This window comes from Epithele typhae (genome assembly GCF_022376455.1).
Source record: "Epithele typhae strain CBS 203.58 chromosome Unknown BXZ73scaffold_23, whole genome shotgun sequence".
NCBI lineage: Eukaryota > Fungi > Basidiomycota > Agaricomycetes > Polyporales > Epitheliaceae > Epithele > Epithele typhae.
Window position 1 is genome coordinate 1 of NW_025954214.1, and position 16,728 is coordinate 16,728.

A 16,728-nucleotide genomic window follows, 5' to 3' on the forward strand; every position below is an offset into this window, starting at 1 on the left:
GTTACTTGATCGACTGGGAAACATCATGCAAGATCAACGAACACGGTGAAGCGATTGAAGTCGGACGAGTGGTGAGTGCGTCGCGGTACTGATTCTGCGCATTCTGACCTCGTATGTGCAGGGCACGTGGCGATTCATGTCCATACGCGTCCTAGTGTGGATCAAGGAGGACCAAGGGCGCCTCAAATTCGTGGACGACATGGAATCTCTTCTCTACGTCGTGATGTACAGCGCCCTGATGTGGCAGCCGCACCATTTCCCCGCCGTCGCGGTCTCAAGAATCGTAGGCTATGTTTTCGACCAATACACCCGTATCCCGGCCTTGAACGTGTTCAACGGCGGATCCGGTAAAATTGCGAACGCACGATGTCGGTTGCGGGTGTACGGTCACGCCTTCAAAAGTCCGGCGTTCGCCAAATGGCTGTCGGACATGATGGCCTACCACGTCCCGGATTCGGATGACGACAAAGCGTACAGAGGCAAGTGGCAGAACACGGAGTTCATATACAACTACTGGAGCGACTTCCTCCGCCTGCACTCTTTGGAGCGGGACAACCGCGTGGACAACCTGGCCGGGTACTCGGAACCACCCGACCCTTCGCCATCCACGATCGCACGCGAACTTTTTCCAGCGACATCGAGCCGGGAACACTCGGATGCGGAATTCCATCGCCGCCGAGAGACGAGCGAGTCTGCAGCGAAGGCCCTGAAGCGCAAACGAAGCAGGCGCGAGGTGTCTCAGCCGTCAGCTCCTCGCCGTAGTTTTCGGATCCAGGAGAAGGAGGAGGCACGAGCGCAGGCGCAGGCGCAGACGTGAGCCGGGCTGGACGGTGCTGAGCGTGGTCGCTGATCGTCAAGTCGGGGCCGGAACAGAGGGCGAGCCCGTCACCGTGGCCAGTCCTGACAAACGTCTGCCAGGTTTCTTACCCGGGTTGCATTCCATTGTTTGACGCAACGTGTCGTCTCCGCCGGATGTAATACTGTAAATTTCATGTGTTCACTACTGCTACATTATGCCCAATTAATGACAGGACCGAACAAGGCAAGCAAATCGTCACCCGCCCCACCTAGACTCAAGAATGCGCCGTGGTTCTGCCCCGTTGCCCCTGAATCCGGGCACTGCGACGCAAGACGACCGGTCCTGAGTCCTCCACTTTCGCCCGTTTCTTCCTCGCCGGCCGCGCACATGGGGATGCGGACAGTGGGCGTTTGTTCGATGGTTCCTCCACAGTCACCTTGGCTTCGGTCGCCGCTGAAGCCTCGAGGGACGGCGAATGGCGCGGCGACCAGTCGATCGTCCACTTCGTCATCGATCTTGTATCGTAATCGTAAATGTTGTCCAACACGTGTTCCGCGCGATTCGACGGCTCGAGAGCGTGAGTTGCAAGGAATTCCGTCCAAAACTTGTCCACGTGCGCTGCCGTCCACTTGCCCCGGAACTCGTCACCGTGGATGTTGAGAGGAGCATGGAATGCCATCATGGTGTCGAGCCACTCCTTCAGAGCGGAACTATTGAATCCAACGCCGCCGGTAAAGTCCCGCTCCTTGGCGTTGTTGATCTTGGACGTCCCACCAAAAATGTAGCCCCCCGGGTGTCTGTACTCGAAGTTGAACATCAAAAGACACGACTCTAGTGCGGGAGGGGTGAGGTCGTGCGGTTGCCACAGGAATGCACTGTAGACGACGGTGGCTCCTCTAATCCCCTCCCCCACCGCACACACGTGTACGTATTGCATGTATAACAATCAAAACATGTTTCTGGGATGCAATTAAGCACTCTGGCCGAGTTTGGTGTCAATCAGGTCTGGCGTAGCTGAGTAATTCAGCGAACACCTTTCCGGGTGGTCTAGTCACGTGTATAGTTTGAATTTCAACATTATATGATTACGCGTTCTGGTCAACTTCTGGAGTCCGCGCACTGCTACCCCACTTGGTTCATCTCGCATTTTTGTCTCTACCGTCTGCATGTACGAGTGCTGTAGTCCAGAATAGCGCACGTTGCTAGCATTGCGTAGCGAGCGATGTCGTGTCCCACGAAGGCTAGTACATGTTGCCGGAGAATGACAACATGGCGCACATCTTCGAGCACAACCACCACATTGATGCGATCGGGTTTGAAACGTTGAAATCGCGCGGGCAGCGTGGCCCGCGCAAAGCCTGCTAACTTAGCTTATGGGATGAGTGGACCTTGGTTGCCAACGAGTTCAGTAGGACTCGCCCATTCGAAGCCGCCATTTCTGCACCTGTGTGAATAGTTCCCATGGTATACATAGATGGGCCGGGTGATGGGCTGCGATGGGACGGTCACGGTACCCCAACTTAATAATAGGAGACCGGAGTACGAATAGTCTTGAGATCTGGGAGGGCGCGCCGGGCTGTGGACGCTTTCAGGTCGTACAAGCCCACGCATAAAACGCGCGAGACGCGTCCCTCGGTACATGCCCACACGTAAGACGCGTCGAGACGCGGTGCGTGGGAGGTGAGAGGAGGAGCGTATGGACGCTCGCGCGGGAAAGATCGAGCGCGGGCTGAATGCGTTCGTTTCGACCGTGGCTCCGCCTTGCGCCTGACCCGCTCCGGCTCTCGTCTTGCTCTCGATTATCGCTCGCCCGCCCACGATCGCCCAGGTCATCGATAGCGGCGCCCACGATGCGGGTCCCCCCAGCACTCGTCGGCCTCGGCCTCGCCTCCCAGGTCCCCCTCCAGCCGTCCCTCAACTCCTCCACCATGGCCGCCCCCGGCTTTGCCTTCCAGCAAGGCCCCGACCTCTTCTCTCCCATCGACCTCGTCCAGCTCCCCCGCCCCGGCGCCGGTGTCGCGAACCCCGCCGGTGACCTTGTCTTCGTGCCCGTAAGCCAGTACTCTCTCAAGGACAAGAAGTGAGTCCCGTCCACACCCTCTCCCCGCACTCCCCCGAACCCCCGTCGCGCCGCAGGGTCAGCAAGTCCATCCACATCGCCGCCGTCGAGGGCGAGGCCGTCCCGCTCGACTTCCCGCTCGCCACCGGCGGCGAGGCCTTCTGGCTCGACGACCGCACCCTCGCGCACGCCGTCACCGAGGGCAAGGACAAGGACAAGACCATCGCCCTCTACGCGCTCTCCGTTAAGGTCGAGACCCCGGGCAGCATCCTCCCCGACTCGCCCGTGCTCATTGGCTCGTTCCCGACCGACTCAGCAACCAATTTCCGCTATGCCCCCGGCGCCGGCGTCCTTGTCTTCTCGGACTACGTTCACGCGGATGGCGACTTGAAGAAGGCCAAGGAGCACGATGCTGCATGGGAAAACCGCGGCGATACGGCGTTCGTCTACGACGAGACCTTTGAGCGGCACTGGGACACTTGGGTCGGCCCCAAAACGACTTCCCTGTTCAGCGTGAAGCTCGCGAAGGGCAAGGACGGAAAGTGGACGATTGGGACAGAGTTCACGAACTTGCTCCAAGGCTCCGGACTGGTATGTTCGTTCTCATGGTCTGCATCTTGCCCGAGTTCACGTCGCGTTGCAGCATTGTCCTGTCGAGCCTTTCGGTGGCACCGACGACTTTGACATCAGCGACAGCAGCGTGATCTTTACCGCCAAGGACCCTCAGCTCCCCAAGGCATGGCACACGAAGCAAAACGTGAGTCTGCATCGTAGTATGTGCGCAACCTACCCTTAGACGCGAATCTCTGCCAGGTGTACCTCGTCCCCCTCGACGGTTCTGCTGCACCCCATGAGATCACTGCGGGCAAGTTCGGAGCGACGCACGCCCCGGTCTTCAATACTGCAGGAGACATGGCCGCGTGGACCCAGCTCGACAGGGACGGTCACGAATCCGACCGGTGCGTCCTGCATTAACGGCACGCGTTCTGTCCCATCTCATCCGCTGCCCAGCGCGAAGCTCGTCCTCTATGACATCAAGAAGGACGTACGTTTTACGATCACCCAAGGCTGGGACCGGTCGGTTGGTTCCATCGCAGTACGTCCTCTCCTACTCCTTCTACTCCACAATCCCTGAACCCGTTCCAGTTCGCCCGCGACGACAAGACGATCTTCGTCACCGCCGGCGACCACGCCCGCATCAAAATCTTCTCCCTGCCCGTGCCCCCCACTCCCTCCGCCTCGACCGCGACCCCGTCGCTCTCCGCCGAGTTCAGCGCCCCGCGCGCGCTCACCACCGCCGGCGCCGCGTCCGCCGTGCAGCCGCTGCCGAACGGACGGCTGCTCCTCACGCGCTCGTCGCTCACGTCCCCGAACGACGTCTTCGTCCTGCGCGGGCTCGACTCCGCGGGCGCGCCCGCCGTCGACCAGCTCACGCGCTTCGCCGCGCCCGCGATGAAGGGCAAGGCGCTCGCCGAGGGCGAGGACTTCTGGTTCACCGGCGCGGAGGGCAGGAAGGTGCACGGCTGGAAGATCAAGCCGCCCGGGTTCAAGGAGGGCGAGGCGAAGAAGTGGCCGATCCTGCTCCTCATTCACGGGGGCCCTGAGGGCGCGTGGGAGGACCAGTGGTCGAACAGGTGGAACCCGAACAGTGAGTGGTCCTGAGGTACTTGCGCAGTCTATGGGCCGGTGTTGATCGTGCTTCGCAGTCTTCGCTCAGCAGGGATACTATGTGATTGCCATCAACCCCACTGGCTCGACGTCGTTCGGTCAAGGTAAAAACACCGAATCGGACGATCGCTAGGTCGCTTACTTATGTCCAGAGCTCACCGATGCCATTGCCGAAGACTGGGGAGGCAAGCCGTTCGTCGGTACGTCATCCTGGCCTCACTCTATGTTACTTCTGTCTCAATCATGCTTCGCAGACCTCCAGGCAGGGTGGAAGTATATTCTTGATACTGTGCCCGAGGTCGACCCAGAACGCGCGTGGCTGCTGGCGCGAGCTACGGCGGTTACGCTATCAAGTGAGTAGTTAAGCACCCCGGTTGAGATGCATGGACTGAGTGCGTTGCAGTTGGATCCAGGGCCACCCTGAGTTCGGCTTCAACTTCAAGGCACTAGTGTGCCACGACGGTGTACGTATCCGTCCATGCACCGCCAGGCACAGCCATCACTCACGGCATTCCCAGGCATTCGGCGCGCAATACCACGGCTACTCCACCGACGAGCTCTTCTTCGTGAGTTCCGATCCACCGCCCCCAGCACGTCCCAAAGCGAACGTTTGTTTCTAGTTTAACTACGAGTGGGGAGGACGGCCGTGGGAGGCGCGGGCGAAGGAGGTGATCGCGAAATACGACCCGATCAACTTCGTCGACAAGTGGTCGACGCCGATGCTCATCATCCACGGCAGCAAGGACTACCGGCTGCCGGAGACGGACGGGATCGGCGCGTTCCACGCCCTGCAGCAGCTCGGGGTCCCCAGCCGGCTCGTCATCTTCCCGGACGAGAACCACTGGGTGCTGAACCATCAGAACAGGTGCGTCGCCGCGCACTCCGGCCCTTTCGTGAGGCCGCCGGAATCTCATCGCGCTTTGATTCGATTTCAGCATCAAGTGGCACTACGAGGTCTTCCGCTGGCTCGCCCAGTACTCCGGGAAGAGCGAGTAGAGCGGACGTGTTCCGGGATGAAAACACTTACAGGTGTAATGTTCGATTGCGGTGTTCGGGGATTGGGAATACCCTATCTTTTCCAATACCATGTTCGTCCAGCCAGCGTTTGGACTGTGCGTTGGCCGCGAAAGTCAGTCCGAAGCCGACCGGCGCCGGCTGGCGGTCCACCAAGCCCAAAGTTCAAACCCGTATTTGGATGCTTGCAAGGCAGAAGCGGAACACTGGGGTGGTTCGTGCAGATTTTGGTCGCCCAATTGAGGCCCTGCGCTCGTGTCTGCGCGGCGCAGGATGACGAACCTGCGCCACCGCGCGGTACCAAACTCTGCTACGCGTCCACTGTTTGCCGGGCCAACCGTACGACGCCAGTTACGGCGTGCACCTGCAGTGCGCTGCGACGATCGTCGGTCCGTCGCAGTGTAAATCTTTCGGCTCCGTTTACGGTGAGCCGTAGTCCCTCGTCTCGTCGTTCGCCATCGCCATCGCCGACGTGCGTGTTGCTCAATGCGGCGCTTCCAGGGTTCGCGGGCGTCCAGCCATCGCCGAGAGGGCCCGCGTCGCGAGTTCCACCTTCCGGTTCCACCACGCCGCATCTATCCGTGGCGCACGGGCTGTGTGTCACCAGCGACGCCAGGTCTAAACCGCACTCGTCCAACGGCGCCTCCGGACAGTGGGCGTTGAGTAGCCAAGCCGGGCGTCCGGCGCCGGGCCTGTCGATGCGCACGCCAATCTGACGCCTTGCGAGGAACCTGTCGCACCGCCGACTGTGACCGACTTTCGCGGCGAATGCCATTCGCTCCAGCCCTGACCGTCAGACGCTCGATCCTGCTGAGTATTCCAGGTCCCAGGAACCGTTGGCAGTCGCCGTGGTGGCGCTCGTTCACCCAGTGAAGCGTTGGGAATCCTCCGAAGATCTCAGATCTCAAAGTCGTCTGCGCCCAACGGTGAGTGTCTGGATACACAGCTCTGCGCAGTTCAAAACATCTGTTGAGAGCGGGCAGCAGGGACCGAGGTGGACAATCGTCGGTGACATCGTTTCAAGCCCTGGGAGAGCCCTATCGGCGAACGCCTCTGGTATGACGTGATGAACGGGAGGATGAGGCACGGCGACCTCCGACAAATCGTGTTCCATTTCTCGTGTTTACCGGCAGGTGAGCAAGTCCTGGTTTGTGCTGCGCCTGACTGTGTTCCCATCACTGCCGCGCTCTCCTAACTGCTCGCGCAGCTTCTACCCCCCGCGTGCTGGACACGGCGCATGGAAGCGCGTCTACACGCGACCGAACGCGGAACTCGACGGGGGCCAATATCCCATCCATGGCCGTACGCTTGCCTTGTTCTCCCCGGCAGTCGGTCCCGGTCAATCCAGGGACAAGTTAATTAACCAGGTGCGCGTCGCGACTCGCTCGACGGCTCAGACATCGGCCGCTTTTAGCGATCCTCGGCCTCCTCCAATCCCGGTCCATCTTACGCCAGCGATTGGGCCTATAAAGCCAGACTCTCAGCCCAACCTCAAACACTCAATCCCCCTCGCCATGATTGCCATCCACACCCAAGCTGCTGCACCCGCGTTCACCTGCGACGAGTCAGTACCTTCCTTTCTACCATCCTTCGCCCGTAGACTGACCCTCTTCGATACTGTCCAGGACGTCGTGCATCCCCGCTGTCTTGCCTCTGCTGGCCACCCCTCTCCTCCTCCCAGTGCGTTGGCCCAGAGCCGGAACCGTTGACATGACCGCTGACCCCCGCGCCCTTCCCAGACGGCCATCTCTCGCCTCCAAGACGACCTCAAACCGCTCGTCCACCGCTTCATCACCAGCAGCGCCTACCAGTCCCCCCACTCCCCCCGCGACACCCCCTCCGCGCGGCGCTCGCCGCCGAAATCGCGCCATGGTCCACGACCGCGTCGATCGAGCCCGACATGCTCGCGAAGATGCTCGAGACCGCCTGCTCGTACGCCGAGACCGCGTACGCCCACCTCGCGCCCGCGCACCGGCACTACGTCGCGCTCTACACCGCCTGCGTGCTCTACGCCGAGGACCTCGGCGCGCGCGACCCCGCCGCCGTCGCGCACTTCGCGCGGCGCCTCATCGCCGGCGCGCCGCAGCTCTCCCCCGTCTTCGACCGGCTCGCCGCGCTCCTCCGCGGCGCGCACGCGCTCTGGACCGACGCCGGCGCGGACGCGATCATCGCGAGCACGCTCGACGCGCTCAGCGCGACCGCGCTCGAGCACGCCGCCGGCGCGCGCGGCGGGATGGCCGTCGCGCCCGACGCGACGCGCTGGCCGTACTACCTCCGCACGCGCGCGGGCGGCGGGCCGCAGTACACGCACTTCATGTTCATGCGTGGCTGGCGCGAGTCCCCGGAGTCGTACCTCCAGATTCTTCCGTGAGTCCCGGTCTCTGGGGCGTGACGTCCGGCTCGGGTGGATCTGCGACTGACGACGGTTCTGCGCGTGTGATGTAGAGAAGTCGAGCACTGGACGCTCGGGACCAAGTGCGTGTGCCTGTCTGTCGGCTTCCGTGCTTGATGTTGATGCTGACGCGCGGTCTTCCTGTCCAGTGATATGTCAGTGCTCGCGATCGTCGGGATCGTCTCCCTCAAGGCTTTTGTTGTCCACTGACCCTTCACACAGCCTTTCATTCTACAAAGAAGAGCTGGTGGGCGAACGCACCAACTATGTCCACCTGCGCGCGGCCGCCGAGCAGATCACCCCGATGGAGGTCCTCCAGCGGCTGACCGCCGAGGTTCTCGACACAGCGGAACGGATCGAGAGGGTCGTCGGAGACGACCTCGAGCTCCGCGACCTGTGGCACCAGTACAAACAGGTGCGAGGCCCGAGACTGCAGTGTCTTGACGACGTGCTCAGTCCGACTCCTGTGCAGACGTATCTTGAATTCACCATCCGCACGCCACGCTACCGCATGAAGGAGCTCGGAGTGGTTCCGTGAAGGAGGTTTTGCGGCGTGACCTGACGTACCCTTAGATTTAATCTTAGATGCCTGGATTCTGCGCCCTGTGGAGACCACGGTGCACTCACGATGTATAGCTTACCCTGATATAAACCCATGGTGGAACTTTTGTGATACTGCTCATGCCACTCTCGGACGCGGTGGTGGTTCGGATGATTACATACGTTTTGATCAGCATACCTGATTGGGAAACTGGGAAATTTCAAGCAGAGGCAGCGCAAACCTGGGACGGGACGTCTCGTAGTTGAATGTGCTGGTTTCCTCCAGCACGCCTTCATACACCAACTCATGGCCATTGGGCGGCTTTAGCACCTGTTGTGATCCCACGCTGTTCCAAGCGATCTGCATGTGTTGCATGTCGGAGGTGTGTGGGATTGATCTGTGCAGTGGAATTCTCAGAGTAATACTTACGGGCCTCGTGACAACCTCTTGCACAAGCGGTGAAAGACAACAAAAGCCGGACGCTCGCGAACCCTGTTTTGGCAAGCGCGGAGAATGGGTGAAGGCTGTGCCGCTGAGTTCATCTCGTATATTGTCAGTCGTCGCCCCTCCTGTGCACTCGCCTTGGTTTCCTTCTGCAAATTTACCTATGCCGTCGTCGTCGCGAGCCACTGCACGCACTTCGGGCACCGTCAGCGACGAGGACATACTAGCACTTATCAACTCCGGGCAGTCCCTCTCGGACCTCGTCAAGGAGCTGATCTCGCTGCGAAGATGGAAAGCCGAGCAGCTACAGAAGCAGGCCACTGAAGCAAAGCGTGTGGATGTGCTCCTCAACCGCCTTTGTGTACGTGCACTACCTGCTCTATTCGTCGCCTTCACTTACTTTGTTCCAGGACGACTGTAGAGGCACTGCCGCCCGCTGGTTCAATGGACGGGCAGGGCCCACGGACGAACTCCCTGTTGAACTCCTGCACGCCGTCTTCCAGTACGCGTCGCCCCCGTCCCAGCTTGTCGACCCCATCCCGACCCGAGGCTCGCACACGCTCTGGACTCACGTCATGCACTGGAAGTTCAACTTCCTCCGAGTCTGCAAGCACTGGCATCGCGTCGCGCTCGTCTCGATGTACGAAGACGTCGCCCTGCGCTCCGCACGCCAGGTCTACGCTTTCGCCGCCGCCCTGCGTGGCAACCCCGCTCTCGGCCCGCTCGTCAAGCTCCTCCTCATCGACTGCCCCGTCGTGCTTGAGATCCGAGAGCTCGTCGTCCGCGACCTCGTCTACATCGTCACCCAATGCGCCGGCCTCCGCACCCTCATCTTCACCGACAGCCTCTTCACGATGGAGGACGAGCTCCGGCGCGTCGCCCTCTACCCGTTCCACAACCGCCTCGCCGTCGCCGTCTCCCACCTCTCCGACACCCTCACCCGCTTCGAGCAGTGGCCCCAGGGCGGCACCCCGCACTTCACCGCCCCGCTCCACGTCCTCGCCCCCTTCGCCCACCTCCGCACGCTCGCGATCAACGTCGACCACCCCGCCGGCCGCGAGCCCCTCTCCCTGCCCTCGCTCGTCGAGCTCGACCTCTCCAAGGCGTACGACGTCGGCCGCCTCGACCGCCCCGACTCGCCCACGCCTCCACCGCCGCCTCCGCGCAGACCGACGGCACGCCCGAAGCGCCCCCGCCCCCGCCCGCACCGCGCTTCGACCGCTGGGCGCTCCCGCGCCTCACCGCGCTCGTCCTCCCGCTCGTCACGCGCGTTCAGGCGGGCGTGCTCCGCGCGCACGGCGCCACGCTCACCTACCTCGAGTTCCGCGACCACATGGAGATGGGCCTCCGCGACGCCGACGACGACGACGACGGCACGGGCGGCCCCCCCGCGCCCCACCTCGCCCTCCTCCACCTCTGCCCCCGCCTCCGCCACCTCGTCTTCGAGGGCCGCGAGAACGACGTCTCGGACGCGGACCGCCTCCCGCCCCACCCGACCCTCGCCTTCGTCGACGTCTGGGTCTCCACCCCGCGCCGCGCCTCGCCCACCGCCCCCGCGCCGACGGCCACGGCCCGCCGCGCCCGCCCGTGCGCATGCTCGACCGCGCGCTCGCGAGCCTCGCCCTCTGCTCCGTCCCGCGCACCTTCGCCCCGGACACGCCCGAGGCGGCGCTCCCGCGGTGCACCGCGTCGGGCCCGGGCACGCGGTCGTGCAGACGGCGTGGGGGGTGTACCGGAGCGACCTCGACGCGCTGTTCCCGGACGCGCGCGTGCGGCGGGCGTCCGCCGCGACGCTGGCGGACTCGGACTCGGACAGCAACTTTACGCTGAGCTCGAGTGACTACGACACGTCCTCGACCGAGGACGCGGGACGTGGTGGGACTCGGACGACGCGGACGACGTCCTCCTGGAGACCATGGCGCGCTCTGTGCGCTCGGGACGGTCGCGGGCTTGAAGCGGGCCTTGTGTAAGGGTGAGGAAGGATCTCGTCGCATTCTGGATGTAACATACTACAAATACACATGTACCACTCCTAGCGCAACATTTACGACACCACCACCCTCTTCTACTCCCCGTCTTTGCGGCCCAACGCCTCGGCCAGCATCTCGCGCACCGTCCGCGCACCCTCCCCAGCGACGTGCGCCTCCCCGTCCCACGCCAAGAACTGCCGACAGACCTCCTCCGCCTCCGCGAGCCCCCGATGCTCCTCCTCCGTCATCTCCTCGTCCAGGAGCCGGCCGAGCTCGTGCTGGTCGAGCAGCTCGCTGCACGCCACATGAGCGCACAAATCCCGGCCTCCCCACTCCTCGAGCCTCATGTACTCTCATGCACCCACCTGACGTGCTTCGCGCGAGCCGTCACTCGCTTCGGGACGCCGAAGAGCTCTGCGCATGTTATCGCGTGGGAGTGCAGCGAGTAGCCGTTCGCCACCCTGCGGGGACGTGCGTCAACGCGCGCGGCGGCCAGGAGGACGAGCGGAGGGTGACGTTACTTGTACAGGTACGTGATCTTCTCCCCAGGCAGGATGCGCACCGCGCCGTCCTCGTCTCTTGTCTCTGCGTTTCGAGCATGTCGGTGTCGCCTGCGAGAAGGACCTGCATGTGCACGAAGCCGATGGGCAGCTTGCACGGGTCCAGCAGGCCGGGGTGGACAATGTCGTGGAAGTGTGTGGTCGCGATGATTTTCGGGCACTCGTCGCCGCGTTCCAGAAAGTGTTTCAATACACCGCAAAGAAGCCCGGCCCCGTCTGCAGAAAGATCAGATAGAAGTTTCCCGAGAAGACCTCTTGCGCACCTGTGGGGAGCGTTCCCTTCCCGAACTCGTCCAATAATACCATAGAGCGCGGCGTAGAGTTTCGTAGAGCAAGAGATACTTGATTGAGATCAATCATGAACGCAGATTGCACCTGCACACGGTTTTTAGCACGGAAATTTTGCACGTGGTGGGATCCTACTCTGGACACCGATTCTCGGGTCTGGACCCTGGTGAATACTAGGGATCACATCAGCGAAGATCAATTCAAAGGCGTGGGTGATACTTTTGTCTGTTATTCCCAGCGTTGCTGATTCGGCTGGAACGAAGCTTGGGAAACGTCACCATACCGCGTTATCTTCCAGCCGGTGGAAGACTTACCATCCGATCTAGGATCCCATATTATAGCGAGCAGTAGAGACGGCCAATAAGAGTGGACTGACCTGGGCCATGTATTGGATCAAGGCAATCTGCAATGGCTGAGAACTTGGGGAATCTTCGGGAGAACGAAAAGCGACACGACGAACCTGCTTCAAGTACACGCTCTTCACGGAATCAGCAAACGATGAGCACACTTGATGAAAACAAATATACCTTCCCACAAGCATTCGCACCCGTGCATATGACGACGCTTCTTCTTGGGCACTGGACCTCTTCATCGAGAGCGTCGTCTTGATAGAAAACTTCACCTGTTGCTCCGATTCCTGAACCACCTGCGAGGAATGCGTCGTTCGGAACGAAGGTGTCGACGACTAGTTCCTGTAGAGGGTGCCTTGCTCGTTCGCAAGTTGAGCCGGAAGTCAAGCTGAACGCGGTCAACCCCATACCTGCCATTTTTGATGTCAATGATATTGTCGCTCGCAATGATTGGTCTTCGATACTCGTACGCGCGAGTTGCGGAAGAAAAGGATATCAAACAATCTAACTCTGCGCACACATCGCAAGCATGACCCATAGCCTTGTCATGGGCGAGAATCTGCTCCTGTAGCGCTTGTATGATCTCGATTTCGCGGTCTGACATCCTGCTGTGAGTTGCGTCAAATGGGTTAATTGGTAATTTGACCTACCGACAATCGCGGGATGCAAGTCGCCTATATGCACGTCCAGATCTAGCACCTGTGGTCACTATATGCGGGGAGCGTCTATGATCAAGAATTTCACCGTGCATCTCCTGAGACTTGAAGTAAACATGACTTCTACAATGACCATCAGGCCGAATTGTGACGTTAACAGAGACCGTAAAATCTCACTCTGATGAGAACTGCCACGCAAGGGTCAGCACGGGGTAAAGAACAAACGGTCTCGGAGTCACCTGAAATGTCCAGCCTTCCAACACGTCAATACCCGCCTCGGTCTTCCACTCTTCTTTCATCGGTACACAAATCAGAAAGCCTAATGATGCCGTAAACGCAGTGTCATCCCAGACGCGGCCTTCTGCTGACCTAGTTGAGGGAAGTAGACAACGTTCAAGGTCGACGTATAATCTGGAGGGATCGTTGAAGAAACTTTGACTGCAACTTTGGACTACCGAAGGAAACATAAGATACACACGGCATCACGGAGGAACTTCCGCTCACAAGAACACTGTCTATTCCATTGTAGATGTGCTTAAGGTTATCGAGCTCGTCGTCGACGTGCGGTCTGACGCAAATACGATCTGCGCTTGAACTCTCCTCCCAATCAATCTGTTGGCTATTTAGACTCGATTCTGATGCTGCCATCGCGTACGTACCGTCCCGTTGACAGCATTTCCAATCTCCCTGAACTTCGCTGTATCAAGAGCATCGAGGAGCTTCAGAAGATCAATTAGATCCGTTCGCCTGAGTACGTGGGCTCGCACCTGACCAACGATCTGAACGTTACTGGCCCGGTGGAGCTCCAAGACGGCATCGCGCAGCAATAGAGCATGAAATGCGAACTTCAGTCGCCGTAAATTAGCGCATATAGGGACTAACATAATTCCCAGACTCGCCTTAACCAAACCCTGCCAATCTGATCTTTTTCCCTTTCCCGACCGCAGGGCGGCGAGAACCTTCGGGACGTTCTTGATCCCGGCCAAGTGTCCGTGCATCGCTTCCGCGGTCACAATGTTATCCGGCCGAACGAAGCATTCGACAGCATCGTGGCGGCACCCGATGACCTCCGGCGACAACGAAGGGCGAAGGAACCACTGGCGCATGAGGGCGCGACCCAGCGAAGTTTTCGTAGCGTTGAGGATACCGAAGAGCGAAAGCCCCTCCTTGGTCTTGTCCGAGTGAATGGAGGCGTGGTTCTCGTCCTCGAAAATCTGCAATGAGAAAAGGGCGTCTGCATTGATCTGCATGGACTGAAGGAGAAGCAAGGGTTCGATGCTTTGAACTTCGAGGCCTTGTACTACGTCTTCGTCCGGCTCAGATACCGCTCTTGCGCGAAACAAGTGATCAATAAGTGCGCCCACACAGCTGAGCTTCTCCAACGTTGAGCATCGTGAGGTAGAACGGGAGAATACACGTACACACAGGGGGAGCTCTCTACGGAAGTGAAGTTGGCCAGACGAACGGAGGCGTTCCACTTTTGCAGGTTTGGATCCTCCCGAGTTCACGGCGCCGTCGCATGAAGTCATAGGCATTTCGTGGTTCTGTCCCTGAGCTTCCGTCCGAAGAAGGGTGTTGGCATTGACATTGAGTTCAGAAAGTAGTCGCAAAGAGAGAAGCGGTCTCGGCCTTTGATGGGAAGAAAGTCCTTGTGGGGACGGACTTGAATGTTCCTCCGGTGCCATCCACTAGTACTCTTTCTTGGATGCACAGCGTGAATATGGGAGTACAATAGAGCTTACTATGGTCACGAAGCACATCCATGAAATTATCGTCCGCCTTGGAACTGGTGAGAATCATGCTCGGGTTTACTTGCTCGATCACTGGGTATATGCGCGCAAAATGTCAGGACAACGCGTCAAATGGCCCTCCAAGATACTGACAAGCTTTGGTGAGATCAAAGTGGCTGTTATCTGGTGTGTCTTCCAATAGATACAGCGTACAATTGATAGGGTCGTAATAGGCACCGGCCATCCGGCCACTATTTTGACAATCAGAGGGGAGCAAGGACGACCAAAGTACTGGCAACTTACAACTGGTAAGATGTTGCCAAACATACCTGTATACATGTCAGTGTGCGCTATGTCGACGGCAGGCTGTACTCACTTTCTCGTTGCTACCGCTGCTGGATGATTCATCCTCCTCGTCCTCGTCCTCCTCGCCTACTGGCATGGAAAGATTTCCACTCCAGCGAACTCGTTTTGCCTGGCGCACTCTGGTAGTCTCCTTCGAGGTCGTCGTGTCGTCCTCTTCGGTGTCGTCTTGAGCAGATGTAATCGGAGAAGCTGGTCGTGCTTTGCGGCGAGGCATTGCACCGTTGAGATGAGATCAAGTAATGGAGGAGGATACAGGTGTGGGCAAGGCAGGCGCGCAAGCCGCGGCCCTTGTGACCACGTGACCGTGTTTGGAGTGCACCTTCGGAACACGCGTTTGGGACCAAAACGAATTGCACACCCTTCGAAGTTCGCACACACGGGGGACTTCCATCAGACCACGCACGACGCTGGCGGCAACGTGCCTTGGATGCAAGCGGAGAGCGGTGGAAAATAGTGCGATGTACGATACATATGATAGAGATACGGCAGAAGCGGTAGGTCTCCGTTACTTTTTTTGCGCAAGGAGGTCCAAGGTGTCGTCCGTCACTGCAGCCTGATCAGCTTAGACCGTTTGCAAGTCGCACGATGGCACGTACCATTCAACAGAAGACTCTGAGAGTCCAACATGACACGGTTGTCCGACGAGGCGAGGAGAGACGCAATGTCACGAGCCGCCTCAAGCCTGCGCAGCTGCAAGAAGCCCTTGTTCTGACGCACGGCCTCACCGATGAGCTCTGCACTACGTGCCTCACCCTGGGCGCGCACGATGATAGACTGGGCGCAAGCGTTGGTTTGCATAGAACAGTGCACAGAAGGAATCCAGAAGCACGTACCTGCTTCTCCTGGATGGCTTGGTCGACGAGGAACGCTGCTCGGAACGCCGTTTGTTGCGCAACCTGCGTAGACGTAATGAGGGGAGCCCTCTCTCACAGCGTGTTCGAGACCCGGGCACGCACCTGCTTGGCTTCGACAGCGTGTGTGAACTCCGGCGAGAAAGCGACATGTGTAATTGAAACATCGTCCAGCACGATGTTGAACCGGAGCGCACGTCGCGTGAGGTTCTCCCGCACCAGTCGCGACACCTAGTATCCGGACTTATCGGTGGATGGAACGGGGTGGAGAAGCGTCGAAAACGGAATGAAACACGCACCTGTTCACGCTGAGTGATAAGCTGGCTCGCATTGAATTGCGCAACTACACTCTTGAGGACCTCGTTGACTATAGAAGGCAAGACACGCTCATCGAAGTCCGTGCCGAGCTCGCGGTAGATGGTCGGCAGCGCCGACATGTTCGGACGCGAGAGTACACGGCACGTAATGTTGACCATTTGCAGATCTAGAGGCAGATGATTCGCGGGAGGGTAGGACAGTTTTGCTTGTGGACGTACCCTTCGTGCCCGTAAGTGAGGCAATGTTCCTGGGCTTCGCACGGATATCGTAGACAATGGGGGTCTCAAACCATGGGACCTACACGGTGTTAGCATCGAGTTCTCCCGTTCATATCTAGCACATACCATAAGGTGAGTCCCTTCAGGGTAAACTTGGTCCTTGACACCGTTCAACCTGGGAGGCCGGGGACGTGAGAACGAAACCCGAGGAGCACCAAGCGGCTATACTCACCGTGTGTACTTGATTGCGCGGTGACCACCGTCAACTGAACGCGTCAATGTGATAAATGACACGTCGTACAACCAATGCGGGACCATTCCGACGTACCGTTGAACAAACTGGCATTCAACGCAACTCCTCCTGCGACCAGAGTCACGAGTAGTGCCGTGCCAGCGAAGGCACCCTTTGGAGGACCTCCTCGCTTCTGCAGCTCCCGAGACATCTGCTTCCAAAAGTCCTGGGGGTTGCTCATGATGCTAGCGGATGAACGGGAGACAAGGGGA

The 16,728-nt window shown here is 59.5% G+C and overlaps 7 protein-coding genes across 7 annotated transcripts; 4 read left to right on the forward strand and 3 right to left on the reverse strand.

Annotated features, from left to right (window-relative positions):
- Window positions 1-136: 136 nt before the first annotated feature.
- On the forward strand, window positions 137-817 carry BXZ73DRAFT_101217 (uncharacterized protein; the record flags this gene model as incomplete). The annotated part of the gene is made up of 1 exon (XM_048014829.1): window positions 137-817. One exon carries the CDS (start codon window positions 137-139, stop codon window positions 815-817), a length of 681 nt encoding a protein of 226 aa, XP_047877953.1.
- Window positions 818-1,054: 237 nt separating this feature from the next.
- Window positions 1,055-1,616, reverse strand: BXZ73DRAFT_101218 (uncharacterized protein; the record flags this gene model as incomplete). The annotated part of the gene is made up of 2 exons (XM_048014830.1): window positions 1,055-1,119; window positions 1,187-1,616. 2 exons carry the CDS (start codon window positions 1,614-1,616, stop codon window positions 1,055-1,057), a joined length of 495 nt encoding a protein of 164 aa, XP_047877954.1.
- A 1,033-nt stretch (window positions 1,617-2,649) lies between these two features.
- BXZ73DRAFT_77397 (alpha/beta-hydrolase) lies at window positions 2,650-5,522 on the forward strand (the record flags this gene model as incomplete). The annotated part of the gene is made up of 13 exons (XM_048022658.1): window positions 2,650-2,879; window positions 2,936-3,449; window positions 3,502-3,615; window positions 3,672-3,817; window positions 3,870-3,954; window positions 4,005-4,506; window positions 4,565-4,630; window positions 4,679-4,726; window positions 4,781-4,879; window positions 4,920-4,990; window positions 5,045-5,092; window positions 5,147-5,391; window positions 5,462-5,522. 13 exons carry the CDS (start codon window positions 2,650-2,652, stop codon window positions 5,520-5,522), a joined length of 2,229 nt encoding a protein of 742 aa, XP_047877955.1.
- Window positions 5,523-7,440: 1,918 nt separating this feature from the next.
- On the forward strand, window positions 7,441-8,470 carry BXZ73DRAFT_89865 (terpenoid synthase; the record flags this gene model as incomplete). The annotated part of the gene is made up of 3 exons (XM_048025419.1): window positions 7,441-7,907; window positions 8,155-8,347; window positions 8,405-8,470. The coding sequence occupies 3 exons, from the start codon at window positions 7,441-7,443 to the stop codon at window positions 8,468-8,470; spliced, it is 726 nt and encodes a 241-aa protein (XP_047877956.1).
- A 610-nt stretch (window positions 8,471-9,080) lies between these two features.
- On the forward strand, window positions 9,081-10,887 carry BXZ73DRAFT_101221 (uncharacterized protein; the record flags this gene model as incomplete). Its single annotated transcript, XM_048014831.1, has 4 exons — window positions 9,081-9,278; window positions 9,328-10,029; window positions 10,086-10,436; window positions 10,633-10,887. The coding sequence occupies 4 exons, from the start codon at window positions 9,081-9,083 to the stop codon at window positions 10,885-10,887; spliced, it is 1,506 nt and encodes a 501-aa protein (XP_047877957.1).
- A 95-nt stretch (window positions 10,888-10,982) lies between these two features.
- On the reverse strand, window positions 10,983-14,715 carry BXZ73DRAFT_89866 (DNA mismatch repair protein MutS; the record flags this gene model as incomplete). Its single annotated transcript, XM_048025420.1, has 21 exons — window positions 10,983-11,181; window positions 11,253-11,348; window positions 11,450-11,663; window positions 11,711-11,822; window positions 11,871-11,908; window positions 11,955-11,987; window positions 12,108-12,138; window positions 12,263-12,440; window positions 12,496-12,682; window positions 12,736-12,777; window positions 12,830-12,864; window positions 12,937-13,060; window positions 13,111-13,192; window positions 13,246-13,353; window positions 13,401-13,460; window positions 13,509-13,586; window positions 13,641-14,114; window positions 14,165-14,236; window positions 14,437-14,441; window positions 14,484-14,564; window positions 14,625-14,715. 21 exons carry the CDS (start codon window positions 14,713-14,715, stop codon window positions 10,983-10,985), a joined length of 2,340 nt encoding a protein of 779 aa, XP_047877958.1.
- Window positions 14,716-15,342: 627 nt separating this feature from the next.
- BXZ73DRAFT_46717 (proteolysis and peptidolysis-like protein) lies at window positions 15,343-16,697 on the reverse strand (the record flags this gene model as incomplete). The annotated part of the gene is made up of 9 exons (XM_048019744.1): window positions 15,343-15,383; window positions 15,434-15,611; window positions 15,671-15,733; window positions 15,794-15,919; window positions 15,988-16,172; window positions 16,225-16,303; window positions 16,351-16,399; window positions 16,457-16,490; window positions 16,553-16,697. 9 exons carry the CDS (start codon window positions 16,695-16,697, stop codon window positions 15,343-15,345), a joined length of 900 nt encoding a protein of 299 aa, XP_047877959.1.
- Window positions 16,698-16,728: the final 31 nt, after the last annotated feature.